Genomic DNA, 17,283 nt, shown 5'->3' on the forward strand with positions numbered 1-17,283 from the left:
ACAACACTGAAGAAATGACACTTTGCTACAATGTAAAGTAGTGAGTGTACAGCTTGTATAACGGTGTACATTTGCTGTCCCCTCAAAATAACTCAACACACAGCCATTAATGTCTAAACCGCTGGCCACAAAAGTGAGTACACCCCTAAGTGAAAATGTCCAAATTGGGCCCAAAGTGTCAATATTTTGTGTGGCCACCATTATTTTCCAGCACTGCCTTAACCCTCTTTGGCATGGAGTCCTCTTCCACTCCTCCATGATGACATCACGGAGCTGGTGGATGTTAGAGACCTTGCGCTCCTCCACCTTCTATTTGAGGATGCCCCACAGATGCTCAATAGGGTTTAGGTCTGGAGACATGCTTGGCCAATCCATCACATTTACCCTCAGCTTCTTTAGCAAGGCACTGGTCGTCTTGGAGGTGTGTTTGGGGTCATGATGTTGGAATACTGCCCAGCGGCCCAGTCTCCGAAGGGAGCGGATCATGCTCTGCTTCAGTATGTCACAGTACATGTTGGCAGTACATCCCCAGTGCCGGCAGCACTCATGCAGCCCCAGACCATGGCACTCCCACCACCATGCTTGACTGTAGGCAAGACACACTTGTCTTTTGTATTCCTCACCTGGTTGCCGCCACACGTGCTTGACACCATCTGAACTAAATAAGTTTATCTTGGTCTCATCAGACCACAGGACATGGTTCCAGTAATCCATGTCCTTAGTCTGCTTGTCTTCAGCAAACTTAGTCTGCTTTCTTGTGCATCATCTATAGAAGAGGCTTCCTTCTGGGACGACAGCCATGCAGACCAATTTGATGCAGTGTGCGGCGTATGGTCTGAGCACTGACAGGCTGACACCCCACCCCTTCAACCTCTGCAGCAATGCTGGCAGCACTCATACGTCTATTTCCCAAACACAACCTCTGGATATGACGTTTAGACATTAATGGCTATGTGTTGAGTTATTTTGAGGGGACAGCAAATTTACACTGTTACACAAGCTGTACACTCACTACTTTACATTGTAGCAAAGTGCCATTTCTTCAGTGTTGTCACATGAAAAGATATAAAATATTTACAAAAATGTGAGGGGTGTACTCACTTCTGTGAGATACTGTATATGTATTGTTTCTTAAAATAATTTGAAACTGATGTTTTAACAAAATTACATTTGAAAAAAATGTTTTCCATTTATTTGTTTGGATGATATTTACCTATTGAATGTTCCAGAGTAATTAGACTCAAATGGCCCATGAAAAAGGGTTATCTTATAAAACAATGGGAGGAATATTGTCTTTACACATAGATATATATATATATATATATATATATATATATATATATATATATATACACACTGTACATCTGGCAACCAGACATGTCGATCCATCCAAAATTCTAAATTGAATCATGTAACAATGACTTCACTCTTTATTCTTGCTTTAAATTCTAAATAAACTACATAAACGTGTTATTAGTTAAGCTCTTTTGTGCTTCAGTATTTCCTCTTTTCCTTCAATATTGTTTGCTTATGCTAGCGCAGAAAATAAACAAGCCATTGCAGACATGGGAAAGCTTTCAGTCTGTTTGACAGGGGTGGAGTTTCAGTGCGTGAGTGTCCAGAGCTGGATTTTGCTGCAGCTCGTGCCCTGAACAAGGAGGGTGTGGCTCAATTTGTCCATGAACGCTCTGTCATTGCTGCCCTCAACGATCGCCTGGCTGGCCTCATCAACGTGGTGAGACGTATGAAAATCTTCACACTCATACACACACCCTACGTTTTTCTGGGTAACAACCTGCTGTGCTCGTGCTGGATTTAATGGGTTCCCTGTGTGTGGCTCAATTATCATATTTCCATTATGTTTAATGGGGTCAGTCTTTTGCCTGAAGGTATTAGGAAAATCATATTAAGGCCATGAAGATGCCACAGTCACAGTGTCCTCTACTCCGTGGTGTAATATGATACAACAGTTTGAGCATAAGCTTTTATTCTTGTATGTTACATGTCCTCTACTTTCATACCATAGTTATGTGTGGCTATTGTAGGTTTGGTGTCTAGAAGAGGGGAACGAGTCTCTGGAGGCTGAGATTATTGAACTGGAGGAGAGGCTGGAGTCAGAGCAGATCTCCACCAGCACCATCAGCATCAGCAGTCCTGTGGACTACAGTCTGGAGGCGGTGATAGAGAGGCTACGGAAAGAGAAGGTACCACTCGGAAACTCTGGCCTGGGTGGTGCTGCACATTTATGCCTCACTTGATAAAATTAAATACAGTTGTGTTGTGTTTTCTCCTCAAATGTCATAGTTTCTTTAGTACATGATCTATTTTATTGGTTCTTTCATTGCTGCTGGCCTGTTGTTTCCCTCAGGAGGAGATTTTATGCAACACAGAGGAGCTGAAGGGTGAACTGCGGCATCTGCAGATGAAATATGATCAGGTGGATGAGCACAAGAGGCTCATCCAGCAAGAACGAGAAGATGTTTCTGTGGTAATGCCATGAATACTGCAGATGTTATTTTCTTTGCAGTGTATATACAAGCCCCAAAAAGTATTTGGACATTTCAGCCACACTTAAAGTTGAATTTCACAGCTTTTGATCAATTATAACAATACCAAACCCACTCTTTAAAGAAATGATACATGTTTTTTTTTTTTCACTTTTCCTTTTATTTTTGCTTTTTTAGTTTAGACCAACTGCCCCAAGATCGTTTTTAATGGATGTGTAAAGTCAGTTTCCCATTCACACAGAATAAATCATGAGTAAAAATATAGTATATGTCTAGTGTACTTTACATTACTCTGTGGACATATTAACTATGGACAAGTCTGACAAACACAAAACACTCAGTACTGTTTTTATTTGAGTTTTATTTACTATTATTATTATAATTGGCATTTTAATTTTAGTTTGTTTTAGTAATTTTTTTGAGCTTTTGTCTTTATATATATATATATATATATATATATATATATATATATTTCTATTTACCTTTAACTTATTTTTTATCTCAGATTTAGTACTTTTAGTACTTCAACTTATTTCTTAAATTTTTTTTTTCATTTAATATTCAATTTTATTTATAGGTCAGTTACCAAAAACGGTTTTAAAAAGTTTGCATTTTAGTTAGTTAACAATACCAACACTGATTCAATCAAAATATCCACATACATTTTGTCTTAATTATGAAAGTTTATCAGGTGTTTGATTGTTTAATGCAATCAAATTCATTTATTAATTGTGGCTTAATTGTCCAAATACCTTTTGGATGCCACTGTGCAATTTTAAACAGTAAGTCATTTAAGGTTTTTTTTTTTTAATCCAAAGCAACTTAATACAGAAAAATGCACTTCTTGCAGTAACCTTAATCTCTACCTCACACCTTCCCACCAGATACAAATCTATGCATTTATACACCGGAATATAGGCTTTTAAATGAACTTTTGCAAAGTTCTACACTTTCCCCACCACTAGATGGCAGTGTTAGCCTGTGCAGTGGGTGGGGTGGGGTGTTCTGACGCCGGTGGAGGTGTGTGAAAGTCCCTGGAGTGGCACAGCACAGCTGCTGCTTCCAGATCCACTCTGGAGAGTCCTGATTACAGACCTCGCTGACTCCCGGCCAGTGGCCGTTCTGAAACCCGAGCTGCTTTCTGTAGAAACCACTCCGTCACCCCACAGATGTCAGAGCACATCTCCAGTAAAAGAGCAGATGTGAGAGAGCTTTCACCATGCCTAATAATTCACTCATTCAGCCTCTCAAATCTCCTAGATGCAACAGAGCAGAGCTTAGCTCTCCGGCTGGGCTGAGAGGAGTAAGGAGGGTTGGAGGGAAAGAACAAAACAGGAATAGAACCAAAGAGGTAGTCAGAAGGATAATTTAGAAGTGGGGTTGCAGCTGTATAATTAATATACTTTAGAGACATAAACCTGGCGTTCTATATGCATTTTTGTGTCTTCACTTGTTTGGATTTACTAAACTGGTTTGAACTGGCATTTTAAAGAAGTGAGAACAGTGGTTATATGAAAAAAAAAATAGCATGAGAAAGTATGATTTTAAGCATCTAACTGGAATGCATCCACCATAGTGAAGTTCAGCCCTTCGGCGGTGTGGAATAGAGGAAGCAAATCGGCATCGAAACGCTGTCTAGACTCTCTCCAGTACTGGGCTTGTGTTCTTGCTGAGATAACGGGAACAGCGGCCACTGTGCCAATTCTGGGCTCCAGGGAAGAGTGTGTGTGCAATGCGCCTCCTCTGCCGCCCAGACCCACGGTCACACGCAATTCACATGCAAATGTTTTCATTCTGAGTAATTGAATTCATCGCCAATTAATCAGGCACTTAAGATACCCAGATGAGCCGAATAAAGTGTAGCTTTTTCTGAACCGTTGGATGTCGGGCTACATATGTGGATCTCTTCTTCCCTGCATTGCAGTCTTTGCTAGGGGAAACCTGGTGGCACTGATGATGCTCACGATAGAAGATGTTGAGGGTAAGTGCTTTGTGTTTGAATTGACCTTTATTTCTGCTTCCCCGCTCAGGAGGTGGATGCAATTACCACTGACTGCTTGGCCCTTCGAGAGCAAGTGGCCATCTATGAGGAGCAGCTGGCCGCCATGGAGAGGCAGCATGAAACGGTAAGGCCAGGCAGAATGTTGCATCAATAACACTTCTTCTTGTTACTTCTTAGTTATCAGAAAAGGCCATTTTACCTTAGACCTCTGAATTCTTGGAATGGTCTTGTGGGGGTTTGGCCGTTTAAAGTGTCTCCTCTGATCGTAAGGGGAACAGGTTTTGCGGAATGGAGACTGACAGGAAACACGGTCCCTCAAAACATAGAATGAAAGAATATATGGGGAGTCTGCGGGTACTCAAGTGCTGGAAACAGAGAAATTTCCATTGACCTCCCTCTGGGACATGCAGCATAACTCACAGTTCAGGCATATGAAATGAAAACAGAAGTTCTTCTTGTTTTATTAACTGCTGTTATTATCTTGATACATCTGCCGCTCTCTCATTATTCATGTTGAGGAGAACAAGCTGAGACTTGGACTCAATCTCCTTTTCATGAACACTTCATCAGGCCCAGATTAATGAACGGCTGCCCTGTCTCACACGGGCAGATATTGTTACCCGAGGAGAAAACGAAAAGTCATAATGTTGTGTTTGTCTACAGAGGCTGGAGAAATTGTGTGAGCCCAGGACTCCAGATGAAGGTTCTCCTACTGTATCTCTGCAGTTCTCCTCCTTTGATGTCACTCCAGCCATCATGGACATCAAGGAGTACTACAGCACACTGGCTGAGAACCTCAAGGTGAATTACACACAGATAGAGACATCGACTCTGACATCTCAATGACTGTTGACACTGTGAGTACAAGCTAAATTGACAGCTTTTTGTCGCATTTACACTGCTGTTCAAACATTTGGGGTCAGTAAGTTTTTTATTTATTTATTTAGTTTTTATATAAATTTATTCAGCAAGGATGCATTGCATTGATTAAAAGTGACAGCAAAGTCAGTAAGAATGTTAATATATGTCTCAAATGAATGCTGTTCTTTTTAACATTCTATTCCTGACAAAGAATCCTGAAAAAAAAAAAATCTGTTTTCACAAAAATGGTAAGCAGCACAACTTTTTTCAACATCGATAATAATAAGAAAAGTGTCTTGGATACCAAATCAGCATATTGAATGATTTATGAAAGATCATGCGACACTGAATACTGGAGTAATTGCTTTGCCATCACAGGAATAAATTACATTTTAAAATATATTAAAACAGAAAAAAACTATTTTAAAATGTAATAATATTTAACAATATTATTGTTTTTACTGTATTTTTGAACAAATAAATGTTGCCTTGACTTCATTCAAAGAGACTTCTTTGAAAAACATTAATTTGAGCAGTAATTTGACTACCATAGAAAATAATTTAAAAATATAAACATAAAAGAGTTAGAGTTAGAGTAAGGCAGTTACAAGTATATATTCACATGAGAGTACACAAAATATTTTGTGTTGTATAAGTACACAAAACCAGCATTCCAGGGGGTTTAAAGGATGAAATGTAAAGCTCATTATTTAAAGCACTTAAGTTAAGTCTTCAGTTTAAAAAAAATTATATTTGAGTTATAAAGGTGTCTAAATTTATATCATCTTTCAAATTTGAAAGTGGGGCTATTGTTTTAATAATTTTTTTGTGGTAATCGACATTGTTGCACATTGGGGCAGTGGGGCATTGTAACCCAAAGGTCACGGGTTCGAGTCTCCGTACTGGTAGGGATTGTAGGTGGGGGAGTGATTGTACAGCACTCTGCTCCCCGGGTGCCACAGCAAAAATGGCTGCCCACTGTTCTGGGTGTTCACGCTGTGTGTGTGCATTCACTACTCACTGCTGTGTGTGTGCACTTAGAGTGTTAAATGCAGAGCACAAATTCCGAGTATGGGACACCATACTTGGCTACATGTCACATCACTTGCTTCTGCAGTTTAGTTTGTATCATCTTGAAACATTCCTTTTAAAGGATTGGTTCACCAAAAAAAAAAATAAAGTACTTTATTCTGTGGCATTAGGAGAAATTTAGCATAATAGCTGCTCTTTTCTATATTATGAAAGTGAATTGAGATGGACACTATCAAGCAATGTAAAAGGTCTAGAAAGAATAAATAAGCCCCATATGCCTTGTAAAGAATGACGGGTGAACTAACCTCTTAACACATCTCAGTGTGGCTGGTATGCTTGTTTTTTTCCTTCCTCTTTCACACTTTATTTCAGTGGATGGTTTTGTGGGACAGAGAGCTCTGTCCACATCTAGCACAGAGCACTATGTCCCCTCTGTGTCTTTTGAGGAGAGAGGGCTCTCTAAAGGTCATCCTACAGCACCAGTGCCCTTTAACCCCATTTGCCCCTGGAGTGGCTGCTCTCGACCAGGGTTGCGGCGGTAATCAGAGCTCTGGAGCCCTTCCCAGGCTTATGCAGAATGAATCTGGAGAGGAGAAGAAAGCACTTCTACAAGAAGACACTGGAGAGCCTCTATAGGCTATTAGAGACGTCTAGTGTGTGTTTGTGTGTGGGTGTAAAATAAGCAGGCCAAGAACAACTGCTCTTCTGCAAAAAATTGTACGTGCACAAAAACCAGCTCCCGCATGCACAAACACATCCTTTACCACCCTTCCTGCTCTTTCTTTCAGGTGGTCTCGGAACCAAAAACTAGTGCTCTGATTCATTAGCGCTGCACAAGGTCTAATTGTTTCACTCACAATTGATATTGATTAGGATTTGGGGGGAACAGTAATTGGAGGATGATTTTTGACTGGTTGCACCTGCTCACCTGATGCTTTCATTGGCTCTTCTTTCTTCTGGGAATAATCTGTGATTCATCTTCACTGCCTGCTCTCTGCAGAACTTAATGGGTGGTAACTCTTCTTCAGAGATGCAAGAAACTTAAAGCTGTGAACCTTTCCTGCTTTTCAGTTTGAGTCCAGAGCCTCGAGCGCTGCTGCCATTGATGCCACTAGAAAGCAGGAGGAGCCGCTGGCTAAGTTGACTGGAAGGAAAGTGAAGGATGTCTCCAAAGAGACTGACGTGAATATCCTCAAGAACTTGGTGAGTGAGTTACCCTCATCAACACACTTTGGACAATAATTTACATTTTAATCACCTTTGGTGGCAATCTACAAAACTTATTTTTAGTTTATACAGATGACGTCTCATTAAAGTGCACACCACTGTTTCCTACATGAAATAATGAACACCATCTGATTTACGAAAAAATTATTCTTATGAACCAGTACAGAATGGTCTTGAACTTGCATGCGAGTTAGCAGGTTGAATTGGACTCGCTCAGTGAATCAGAGCTGTTACTGAGTTCACAAAAACTCCCTCACTGAACTGAGTCATTATTAGTGATGGTTCTAAGCGAACTGGGAATTATTTGTTGTAATTAAAAATATTTGCAACAGAGTTTTGTTGTAATAAATGGAATTCTGAAAATGTTTAAATATGCTAAAAGTATCATTGGTTGTTTAGTGTAGTAAGATCCAATAATGTTGAATCGATTGTACAGGAAACTTTGTTTGGTAGTAATAATATTTCACCTCCAGAAAAAGTGCAACATTTAAACATGGCGTTTCAGCCTACTTCATTGTCTTCATCAGACAAGTTGGTCGAAATGTCACTGTTTTTAAAGAAATAAAGTTAGATTCATATTTGTGTGAGTGTTGCACTTTTTCTAGAGATTAAAGATAAATTCTTTTTTTTTTATAATTTATGATTATAATTCAATTTATATATTTTATACAAACAGGCAGAAATATTTGTACAAAGCAGTGACATTTATATGTCATAAATACAATCAAGATTGAATAACAGTGAAAGGAAACCAAATGCTGCTGACGAACCATTTTAACTATTTTGAAATTTGTAAAATAAAGTCATTTGGCTCCTAAAAGTTTAATTTTAGGAGACAGTGACTCCCTAGCTAGTCTGTTATTGTGCAAACAAAAATGAGCCTTTGAGGGATAGAGGTACTCGTCTATATTTGTCTTGCTGTTTCATGCTCTTGTAATCTGTGGTCACAGAACAATAATTTAGGGGAATTGGCCCCACATATAAATGCGCTTGTTACTCTCAAACCTGTTCAGTGTGTACATGGCCACAGCTTAACTCAAATGATTGACCTGAACACCCACCACCTCAGCAGCTCAGCATCAGACGTGAGTTCCTGTGTCAGCCCTAATGCTGAAAATCAGCGTTTTGGAGAGCGGATAAAAGCTGAGGAGTTTTTGTGGGGGATGGTGTTTCACAATGCAGCATCCTCAGTCAGACTGACAGCTGAGGAATAAAGTAAGAGAACTCCTGCTGCCAGGAGTGTTTATTCTGAGAGATAGGACCAGGAGCATGTGAGGAGTGTATTGTCTCCAACTGTGTTTATCTCTCTCACCGTCTTCCATTATGAACAATACATTTCACAGTCTGCCAACGCACTCTCTCCCCCAATCATATCTCCCCCAATCATAAACTTCATAAACTTCACACATTCCTGCAGTGCCTCAGGAGACAGCAAATCGCACTGAGCCGTAGTAATAAAATCTCACCTGTCAGCCTCCCTCACCGACAGGAAGAGAAACTTTAGGTTGAAAATAAAAAGTGACGGTGCATTCACGTAAAGGAAACACATTTAGGATTTATGTTTGTAATGATTAGGAGCTGTTCGCTGCTTCAGTTTACGTTCTGAAGAGCATGAAAATCGTTGGTTAGCCACAAGTGGTACCTTTACATTTAAGATAACAAACAGGGTGATTTGGTTCTAATTATTGTGGTTGTGGTCATAGCCCCTCTCTTAAAATAAACTGACCGTCTTCAACTACACTGCTCACTCTCATAACACAGGATCCTGATCAGTGATGGACAGTCTTGCTTCCTCCTTTCATACAGCATTCTCTCTGTATTTTTCTCTCCTATCAGTTGTGTTTCTTAGCTTGTGTCAGAAACCTTTGCAGGATGCAAGGTAGGAAGGCTTCAAGGCACATCTGAATCCAGTGTTTATGTAACGTTCTGTCTTCTAAAATCCCTTCAACCAGTCAGTTTTTGAAAGCAGCATAGATGTCTCCTATGATACCCAATTCTTTCTGTGCAGTTCAGTGGTTGGTGCAAAGAATAATGGCTTCTGAAGCTGTTGTATTGTAGTCAAGAAATATTCACGATCTATGAAACTCGCTTGAATTCATGCAATCGTGTTGTCTTGGAAGCCTATTTGAAGGGTCAGTGACAAAAAAAGAGCGTCCAGGATAAAGAAAAGGCAAATATCTTTTGAAATACTAATTTAAAACATATGCGCTAATTAATCATTATTTAAAAAAAAAAATTCAGTGTATTTTTAGAAAAATAAAAACTAAATAAAAATATTATATTTTATTAAGTTTTATTTTAGACTTTTACGAATGTTATCAGTTATCAATTCATTAATAGCAGGTTTTTGAAGGGTTGAACCACGTGACATTTTACAACCTCTAGCTAACCTTGCCTTGCTGTCAAATTAACTGATATTTTAGGAGACGTATTGAGCTTGACATGTTTTTAATGAGGCTTTTTATTCTTTATAAGGATTTATTTTTATTCCATGCCCCAACATAATGATCATCATAAATTCTAATATAAAATGGAAAAAATGCTCATCATAGAAAAGCAGAATTCAAATCATTGTATTTTCGAACTGACTGGGCAATGGCAGATGTCTTTGTTTTTGGACACATCTATAATATACTCGTCACCCTATCTCTCCTGCCATTAGGGATAAATACTAGTGATTTTGATGCTCTCAGACAGATTGCCTAAACAAACAGTTGGTGGTGAAATCAGTTCTTATTCAGCTGTATATTATGGCACAGATATGGCTAGTTTTCTCTGGTGGAAACCTTTGCAGGATGCAAGGTAGGAAGGCTTCAAGGCACATCTGAATCCAGTGTTTATGTAACGTTCAGACCGCCTTACTCAGAATAACCATTTTCATCAGTTGACGTATCATCAGCTTGATAATAACAGAGCTCTGAGCCTCCCATGATCTACCTGAAAGAGAAACGGAGCATGCAATCTCCATCCATCTCTGACAGCTGACTGTTTAACTTACCTGATTACAGTAATTACTCACAGCAGGGCAGCTCATGCACAGAGGTGTGGCTGACAGCTCTCTGCATTGTGTTTGTTGATGGGTGAATATGCAACATGAAACAGCAACTCTTTTCAGACATGTTCTCACAATTGCTAGTTTAAGACCAAAATAACCATTAGTTACAACAATGTTATGTTAAGCTCAGCTCTGTGTTTTTATACATTGTGGATCTGCATCAGTTTGTTTATGCACAGTGAAAGACTTGTGAAGGACACTGATACTTTTTTTTAAATCAAATTATTTACCATTTTTCACATTGTAAAGTCATCAAAACCATGGAATAACTCAATGGGAATTATGGAAATTATATAGTGACAATAAAAAGTTAAACAAAAGGGGTCATGTGATGTTGCTAAAAAATGTGGTTTTGTGGTTTAAAGTAAAAAAAAAAACACATTATTTTCCACATACTGTACATAATTGTTTCTCCTCTATGCCCCGCCTTTCTGAAAGCGGTGATTTTTACAAAGTTCATCGGTCTGAAAAGCGAGGTGTGCTCTGATTGGCCAGCTATCCAGTGCGTTGTGATTGGCCGAATACCTCAAGCGTGTGACGGAAATGTTACGCCCCTTACCATACTGTAATGCCGTGTCCCGGCCGGAGCGAGGAGACAAAAACATTAAAACCCATTATAAACGAAGCATTTGTTGCATCCAGTGGAGACATAATTACGGATTATAATGACTTATACTGTCTTTTTACGCGTTGCGTTGAATCGTGCCGCGTAAACATAAAACCATGTCTGCATTTGTGATTGGAGAAATTACAAACAACAAGCGCTACTCTACACTGCTCAAAACTCACGTTTGAATCGTCAGTGGCAAATCCTTTAAATATGAAAACATACTTACAGACTGTGAGTTAGAACATCCAGCATTGTAGTCTACTCTCCCAGGATCAGGAAACAGTCCTCCATAAAATGTGCTGCACACATCTGAATATTTGGGTTGAACTGTTCTGGAAAAGTGTTGTAAATACAACTTAACCACTGATTTCTAGTCATGTCCTCTTTTGGAAGGCCAAACAAAGTAGTTTCGCTTTCACAACAAAACGCACAGCGTCACACACAGCAGGCTAGAGTGAGCGACGGCTGGGCTAGAGTAAATGGAGGCCACCGGGCTTAAAAACCTTGCAGTCGGCGGATTCGACGAAGGAGCGGCGGGCGGGCTTGTGGCAACCACATGTGACGACCCCGGGCTGGACACTGCTCCACGGTGAAAGCCGATCCGGCGATCCACAGCGTGAAGTTGATGTATTTCCTCAGTGACCAGCACGGATCAGCTCTAGGCATGACGAAGCGGATATCGTCCTCTTTTGGAAGTCCAAACAAAGTAGTTTCACTTTCACAACAAAACACTACAGTGAGAATAAAAGTTACGCCTTCTTTCTTTGTGTGAACGATTGGGCGGTGTTATGCAAATCTTCCCACATCGTGACGTAGACATGTGGAGCCGTGTTAGAACGAGCCGTTTTAGGTAGCCGTGGTTGACTCTTAACTTTTATAAAGAATATCTCTTTGGATTTGAGACTTTAGTCTTTGCAACTTTACAGATCTTCTTTATGCACCAAGAGCTTGTATCACTCCAAAGAGAAAGGACAAATTGAAATCACATCATATGACCCCTTTAAACAAATAAAACATTCTTATATTTTAGCTTCTTTAAATTAGCTGCCCTTTGTCTAGATTATAGCTCTGCACATTCTGGCCAACTTCATAGGGTGCCACCTTAGATGCCTTTTAAAGATTATTGAAGGAGCTCCCAATATATTGTGGACGGTTGTTGGCTGTGCTGTACCATCTTGTCTCATCCATTATTTATTTTATATATTTTTAATAAATAAAAATGCATGCATCAGTACATAATTTTAAACATTTAATCACAAGCCTTAGATCACACACATACATTCAGTCAGGTGTGTCCAAATCTTTACTGGTGCTGTATATGTGTGATTGTAGATTGCAGAGCTGCAGAAAGAGGTGACCGAGCTGGAGAAGCGTGGAGATGCGTTGGAGGCCGAAATAGAAGTCAAGAAAGCCAAATACCTGGAGGAGATAGAGGAGCTGGAGGTACAAACACTCACTGATCGTATTCTACTGCAGCAGTTCTCAGTATCTCACCACTGTGCTGTCTCTGTTCAGAATTACATTTGTCAGCTGGAGGAGGAGGAGGCTGATCTTCAGTTCCAGATGAAGGATCAGAGTGGGGACTATGAAGAACGGCTGAATCAGAAGATGAATCTAGACATAGAAATTGCTGCTTACAGGTGATGCATGTTATGACGATCATTAGTGGTGCTGTGTGAAGGCAAGCATTGCTTTTATTATTGCTCATACATTAACATGAAACACTAACATTCAAACGTTTGGGATCAGTGAAATATTTAAAGATTCAATATCTTTTGGTCATATTTTTATTTGATCAATAATACAGTAAAAAGTTAAATAGACTAAAAGTGAAAGCTAAGAGTCAAATATTATAGCAATTTAAATTCACAAATTTTAAATTATCTTAATACATTTAAAATTGTAATTTATTCCTGTAATGTGAAGCAAAATTTTCAGCATTCATTACTCCAGTCGTCAGTGTCTCATGATCCTTCTGATTTGTTGTTATGCTGATTTGGTGATCAAGAAAAATTTATTATCACTGTTGAAAACAATGTGCTGCTTAATTTATTTTTATTTTTTTGTGGAAAACATATTTTTTTTCAGGGTTCTTTGATGAATAGAAAGTTCAAAGAGCAGCATTTATTTGAAATTTAATTTTTTTGTTACATCATAATGTCTTTTATTGTAACTTTTGAAAAATATTAATATACAGTATATATAAAAAAATATTACTGACCCTAAACTTTTGAATGGTTGTGTAAATCATTCAGCTTGTTGCAGAGGTGTGCTTTTACCATTACAATGGATTATTAAATAGCTGTTACTATTACAAGGGATCAGAATATTTTTTTTACCCAGTAGACTGTAAAACAGACAAACTGAAATATCATGTGATATTTGTTTTCCCCCCAGAGGAAAGCACTACTCCCAGTTTCCTTTTAAGTCTGTTTTAACTTTTTTTTTTTTTCAGAATTTCCTCACAACAGAATAAATCGTTACATTCTATGTATACTTTGTAGAATATAATATATAATTTGATTATGCTTTATTATGAAAATGGTAAATTTGACAATAATGGAGCAAAGACAAAATAAATATTTTAATGAATAAAACATTTAAAAAAAAATTTTTTTATAGAATATATGTTTGTTGAATTAATGTCATTGCACTGCAGGGTAAATGAGTGACACAATATATGAGGAAGAGCAATCTAATGGCACTTTTCCACTGCGTGGTACGACTCGGCTCGGTACGGCACGGCTCGGTTTGCGTTTCCACTGCAGTTTAGTATCGCTTTAGAATGGGCGGGATTATTCACATGTTGTTATAGTTGCGCCGCCTCTACTGCCATGACTCCTAAAAAAACTTTTTCATTCCATGTCGCCCCATCAAGCTCTCGCTGGATCCGCTCCTCTGCTATCAATGAGAGGAACGTCTGTACTTCCTCAACAGGGGGAACAGCCACTTTTTGGTTGTTAAAAAAAGGTGCGCTCTTTCAAAACAGTTGCGTTCGATCCTTCGCTGGCTATGCTGATTTAAATCTAGCGGTTCTTTTGTGTTTATGTCGCAAGTTCAGTGACGCAGGTAGTAACGATTCTCTCCGGCCAATCCGTGATCAGCAGAGTTTACACGTCACGTTTTGGTAACGGTACGGTATGCTTGGAACCCCAACCGAGGTGGTACTAAAAAAGTACCAGGTACTGTACCCAGTGGAAAACCCCCCAAAAGTGAACCGTACCGTGCTGTACCATGCAGTGGAAAAGTGCCATTAGAATGGTGCCGTCGTTCCTGAGTCCAAGACGGGTCACAGGAAGTGCATTCCCTTACAGTTGCAGAAAGCATGAACTAATTTCCTCCTTCCCTAAACATGTTTTTTTTTTTGTGGCATCACCGGATTGGGAATACTCCCCATCTGCACTGATGTATGTGGCATGACGCAGCCACCACATAACCTTAATCTTTTGAAATGCCCCTAAAATAGAACTTCCTGCCCCTAGAGGCTTAGGAAGTGACCACTTTACAAACAATAGCTAATTAAAATGGACAAAAAGAGACGGTTTTGTCTTAGTCGACAGGCCAGGTTGCTGATATCACACCTCTGTGCCTTCTGGCCCTTGCAATAAGATATACAAATTTTTCTAAATATACTACTTTCATATTACTGCCACTTTCTCATCCATAATGAATAAGAGATGAAGGCTTGGCTTGTATGTTCTTGCAGATTTTAGAGAGCTGTCTGCTCCACAAACCCCTAATGACACTGTGCTGCCATCTCCATTAACATTTGGCTTGTGAAAAATCCCAAATGTAGTTTTTGCCAGATGCTGGTTGTCGACGAGTATCTGATGCCACATTCAGCATCATTACAAGTTTAAAACATTACAGACTCTACACCATTTATCCCAGCATCTGTGTAGCCTCTCAACAGACATTTCATCATGATCTACAGTTGCTTATCCTTATAATCTATATATCCTGTAGATAATCCTTAGTTTAGTGTTACATTGAACCATGTGACAATGAGATTGGGGTTGTAATAGTTGCCATTACTTCACTAGTGCAGATGAAATTTAGATTTAACATTGCTCTTACTAGGGTGTAAAAAGTATCAGATGCCCCAGGCTAAGCTTTGGGTAAAATAAAAGCAGATTGAGTTTTTAATTTTTCTTTTCCTGCTCTAGGGGTTTGGTTGAAGAAGAGGAGGAGAGACTGAGCTGCTTGTAAGATGCAAAAAGAGGTGATGCTCTTCTCTGGACTGAAGCAGACACAAAGAAACTCTAAAACCACATACAATTCAACCCTTAACAGTGAGTCTCACAAATCAGGAAAGCAAAGAAAACAGCTGTCAGACACACTTAACCTTCTGAGCAGATGTAAACTTTCACTGACAGATGAACTTCAGGGAGTTAGTGCAAGCTCATTGATAACGGGTCAGTGGCAGGTAACCCCGGGTCTTCAAGAAACACTGGATCTGTGCAGCAGTGGGAGTGTGTTGATCGTGATGGGGGGTTTTCAGCACTGGAATCTTCTACTTGGAGTTTCATAGTCCTTGTCACTGACACACATGCATACCCTACCGTTCAAAAGTTTGGGGTCGGTAAAAAAATTTTTTTTTTAAGAAACGGTACTTTTATCCAGCAAGGATACATTAAACAAAAGTGATGTTAAAGACATTTATTATGTTACCATAGAGTTCTATTTCAAATAAATGGTGAACTTTCTATTAATCAAAGAATCCTGAAAAATGCATCCTATTTTTATCCCCAAAATATTAAGCACCACAACGGTTTTCGACATTAATAATAAGAAATGTTTCTTGAGCATCAAATCAGCGATCATCAAATTAGAATGAATGATCATGTAACATTGAAAACTGGAGTAATGATGCTGATCACAGGAATAAATTACATTAAGTATACGGAGTTATTTTAAATTAATAATATTTCACAGAATTACTGTTTTTACTGTATTTTTGATTAAATAAATGCAGACTTGGTGAGTGTAAGAGACTACTTTAAAAATAAATAAATAAATAAATAAAATATATATATATATATATTTATCTTACCAACCCCAAACTTTTTAGGTGTGTAAACACATTTTCTTGTGCTCTGTTGAATCTCAACTTAACCTTTCCTGCACTGTCCAGTTTTGTAGTTTGGAATAAGAGACTCGATTTCATCTACCATATATACACACTACCTGTGTATTCAGTAGGGCTGTGTATCACCAGCAAAGTCACGATACGATACGTATCACGATACAGAGGCCACGATACGATACGTATCACGATGCATGACTGCACTTAATTTCACCTCAGCAGAATTTAGAAAAACAGCTGTTTATTAAACACTGCTTACTATAGTGCCATTTCTAACTATTGGCAGAGTAGGTAGTTGACCTCTGCATTATGAAGGGCCTCCATAACTGTACCACAGTACAATATAGGTAATTGCATATTTTTCATGTTTACATTGGGAACTCCCCACCAGGTACAATCTTCTGATTGTTTGCATATTGTTTTTAAGCACATAAATAATAATGTACTTGTTCTAATAAATGTATATTGTAATGTACTCATTCTAATATATTTAAAAAATAATTTACATTGCTGGTAGGTTATCATTGCACAAATTAACACTCTCTCTACAATAAAATAAAATAAATTAGAAGAGTTCTAAACTAACTCGCTGTCTTTACTGTATCTAACGCACACACGCTCAAGGCTGATTTAAGGCGGATTTATACTCGAGCATCAGCAAGTTCGCTTTGAGTGCGCGCGACGTCGTTTCGCTTCCGAAGATGCACGAGTTTAAAGCGACTCTAGCCGAACATGCACGTCTGTGCCAGCATTTGTGTGAAACAGAAGCTGTTTGATGCAGTCACACACGCAGATCACGTTGCACAGCCTCTCTCTCTCTCTCTCTGTGTCGTAAATGAACAGTTGATGAATTACACCTTTCTGAGAATAGATTATTGAAGTGGAGATCGCTAAACTGCAAGC

The 17,283-nt window shown here is 38.9% G+C and overlaps 1 protein-coding gene across 1 annotated transcript in view; it reads left to right on the forward strand.

The window, feature by feature from the left end:
- Nucleotides 1-15,908, forward strand: part of LOC107560214 (desmin-like) — an 18,373-nt gene extending 2,465 nt beyond the window's left edge. The window contains exons 2-10 of the mRNA XM_016244334.1: nucleotides 1,594-1,735; nucleotides 2,046-2,204; nucleotides 2,369-2,488; nucleotides 4,538-4,633; nucleotides 5,173-5,310; nucleotides 7,474-7,605; nucleotides 12,627-12,737; nucleotides 12,810-12,934; nucleotides 15,461-15,908. Coding sequence (XP_016099820.1) covers nucleotides 1,594-1,735; nucleotides 2,046-2,204; nucleotides 2,369-2,488; nucleotides 4,538-4,633; nucleotides 5,173-5,310; nucleotides 7,474-7,605; nucleotides 12,627-12,737; nucleotides 12,810-12,934; nucleotides 15,461-15,503 — 1,066 coding nt within the window. The 3' untranslated portion in view covers nucleotides 15,504-15,908. The remainder of the gene's footprint in view (nucleotides 1-1,593; nucleotides 1,736-2,045; nucleotides 2,205-2,368; nucleotides 2,489-4,537; nucleotides 4,634-5,172; nucleotides 5,311-7,473; nucleotides 7,606-12,626; nucleotides 12,738-12,809; nucleotides 12,935-15,460) is intronic.
- The last annotated feature ends 1,375 nt before the right edge of the window (nucleotides 15,909-17,283 follow it).

This window comes from Sinocyclocheilus grahami, unplaced genomic scaffold (genome assembly GCF_001515645.1).
Source record: "Sinocyclocheilus grahami isolate Dianchi unplaced genomic scaffold, SAMN03320097.WGS_v1.1 scaffold23.1, whole genome shotgun sequence".
NCBI lineage: Eukaryota > Metazoa > Chordata > Actinopteri > Cypriniformes > Cyprinidae > Sinocyclocheilus > Sinocyclocheilus grahami.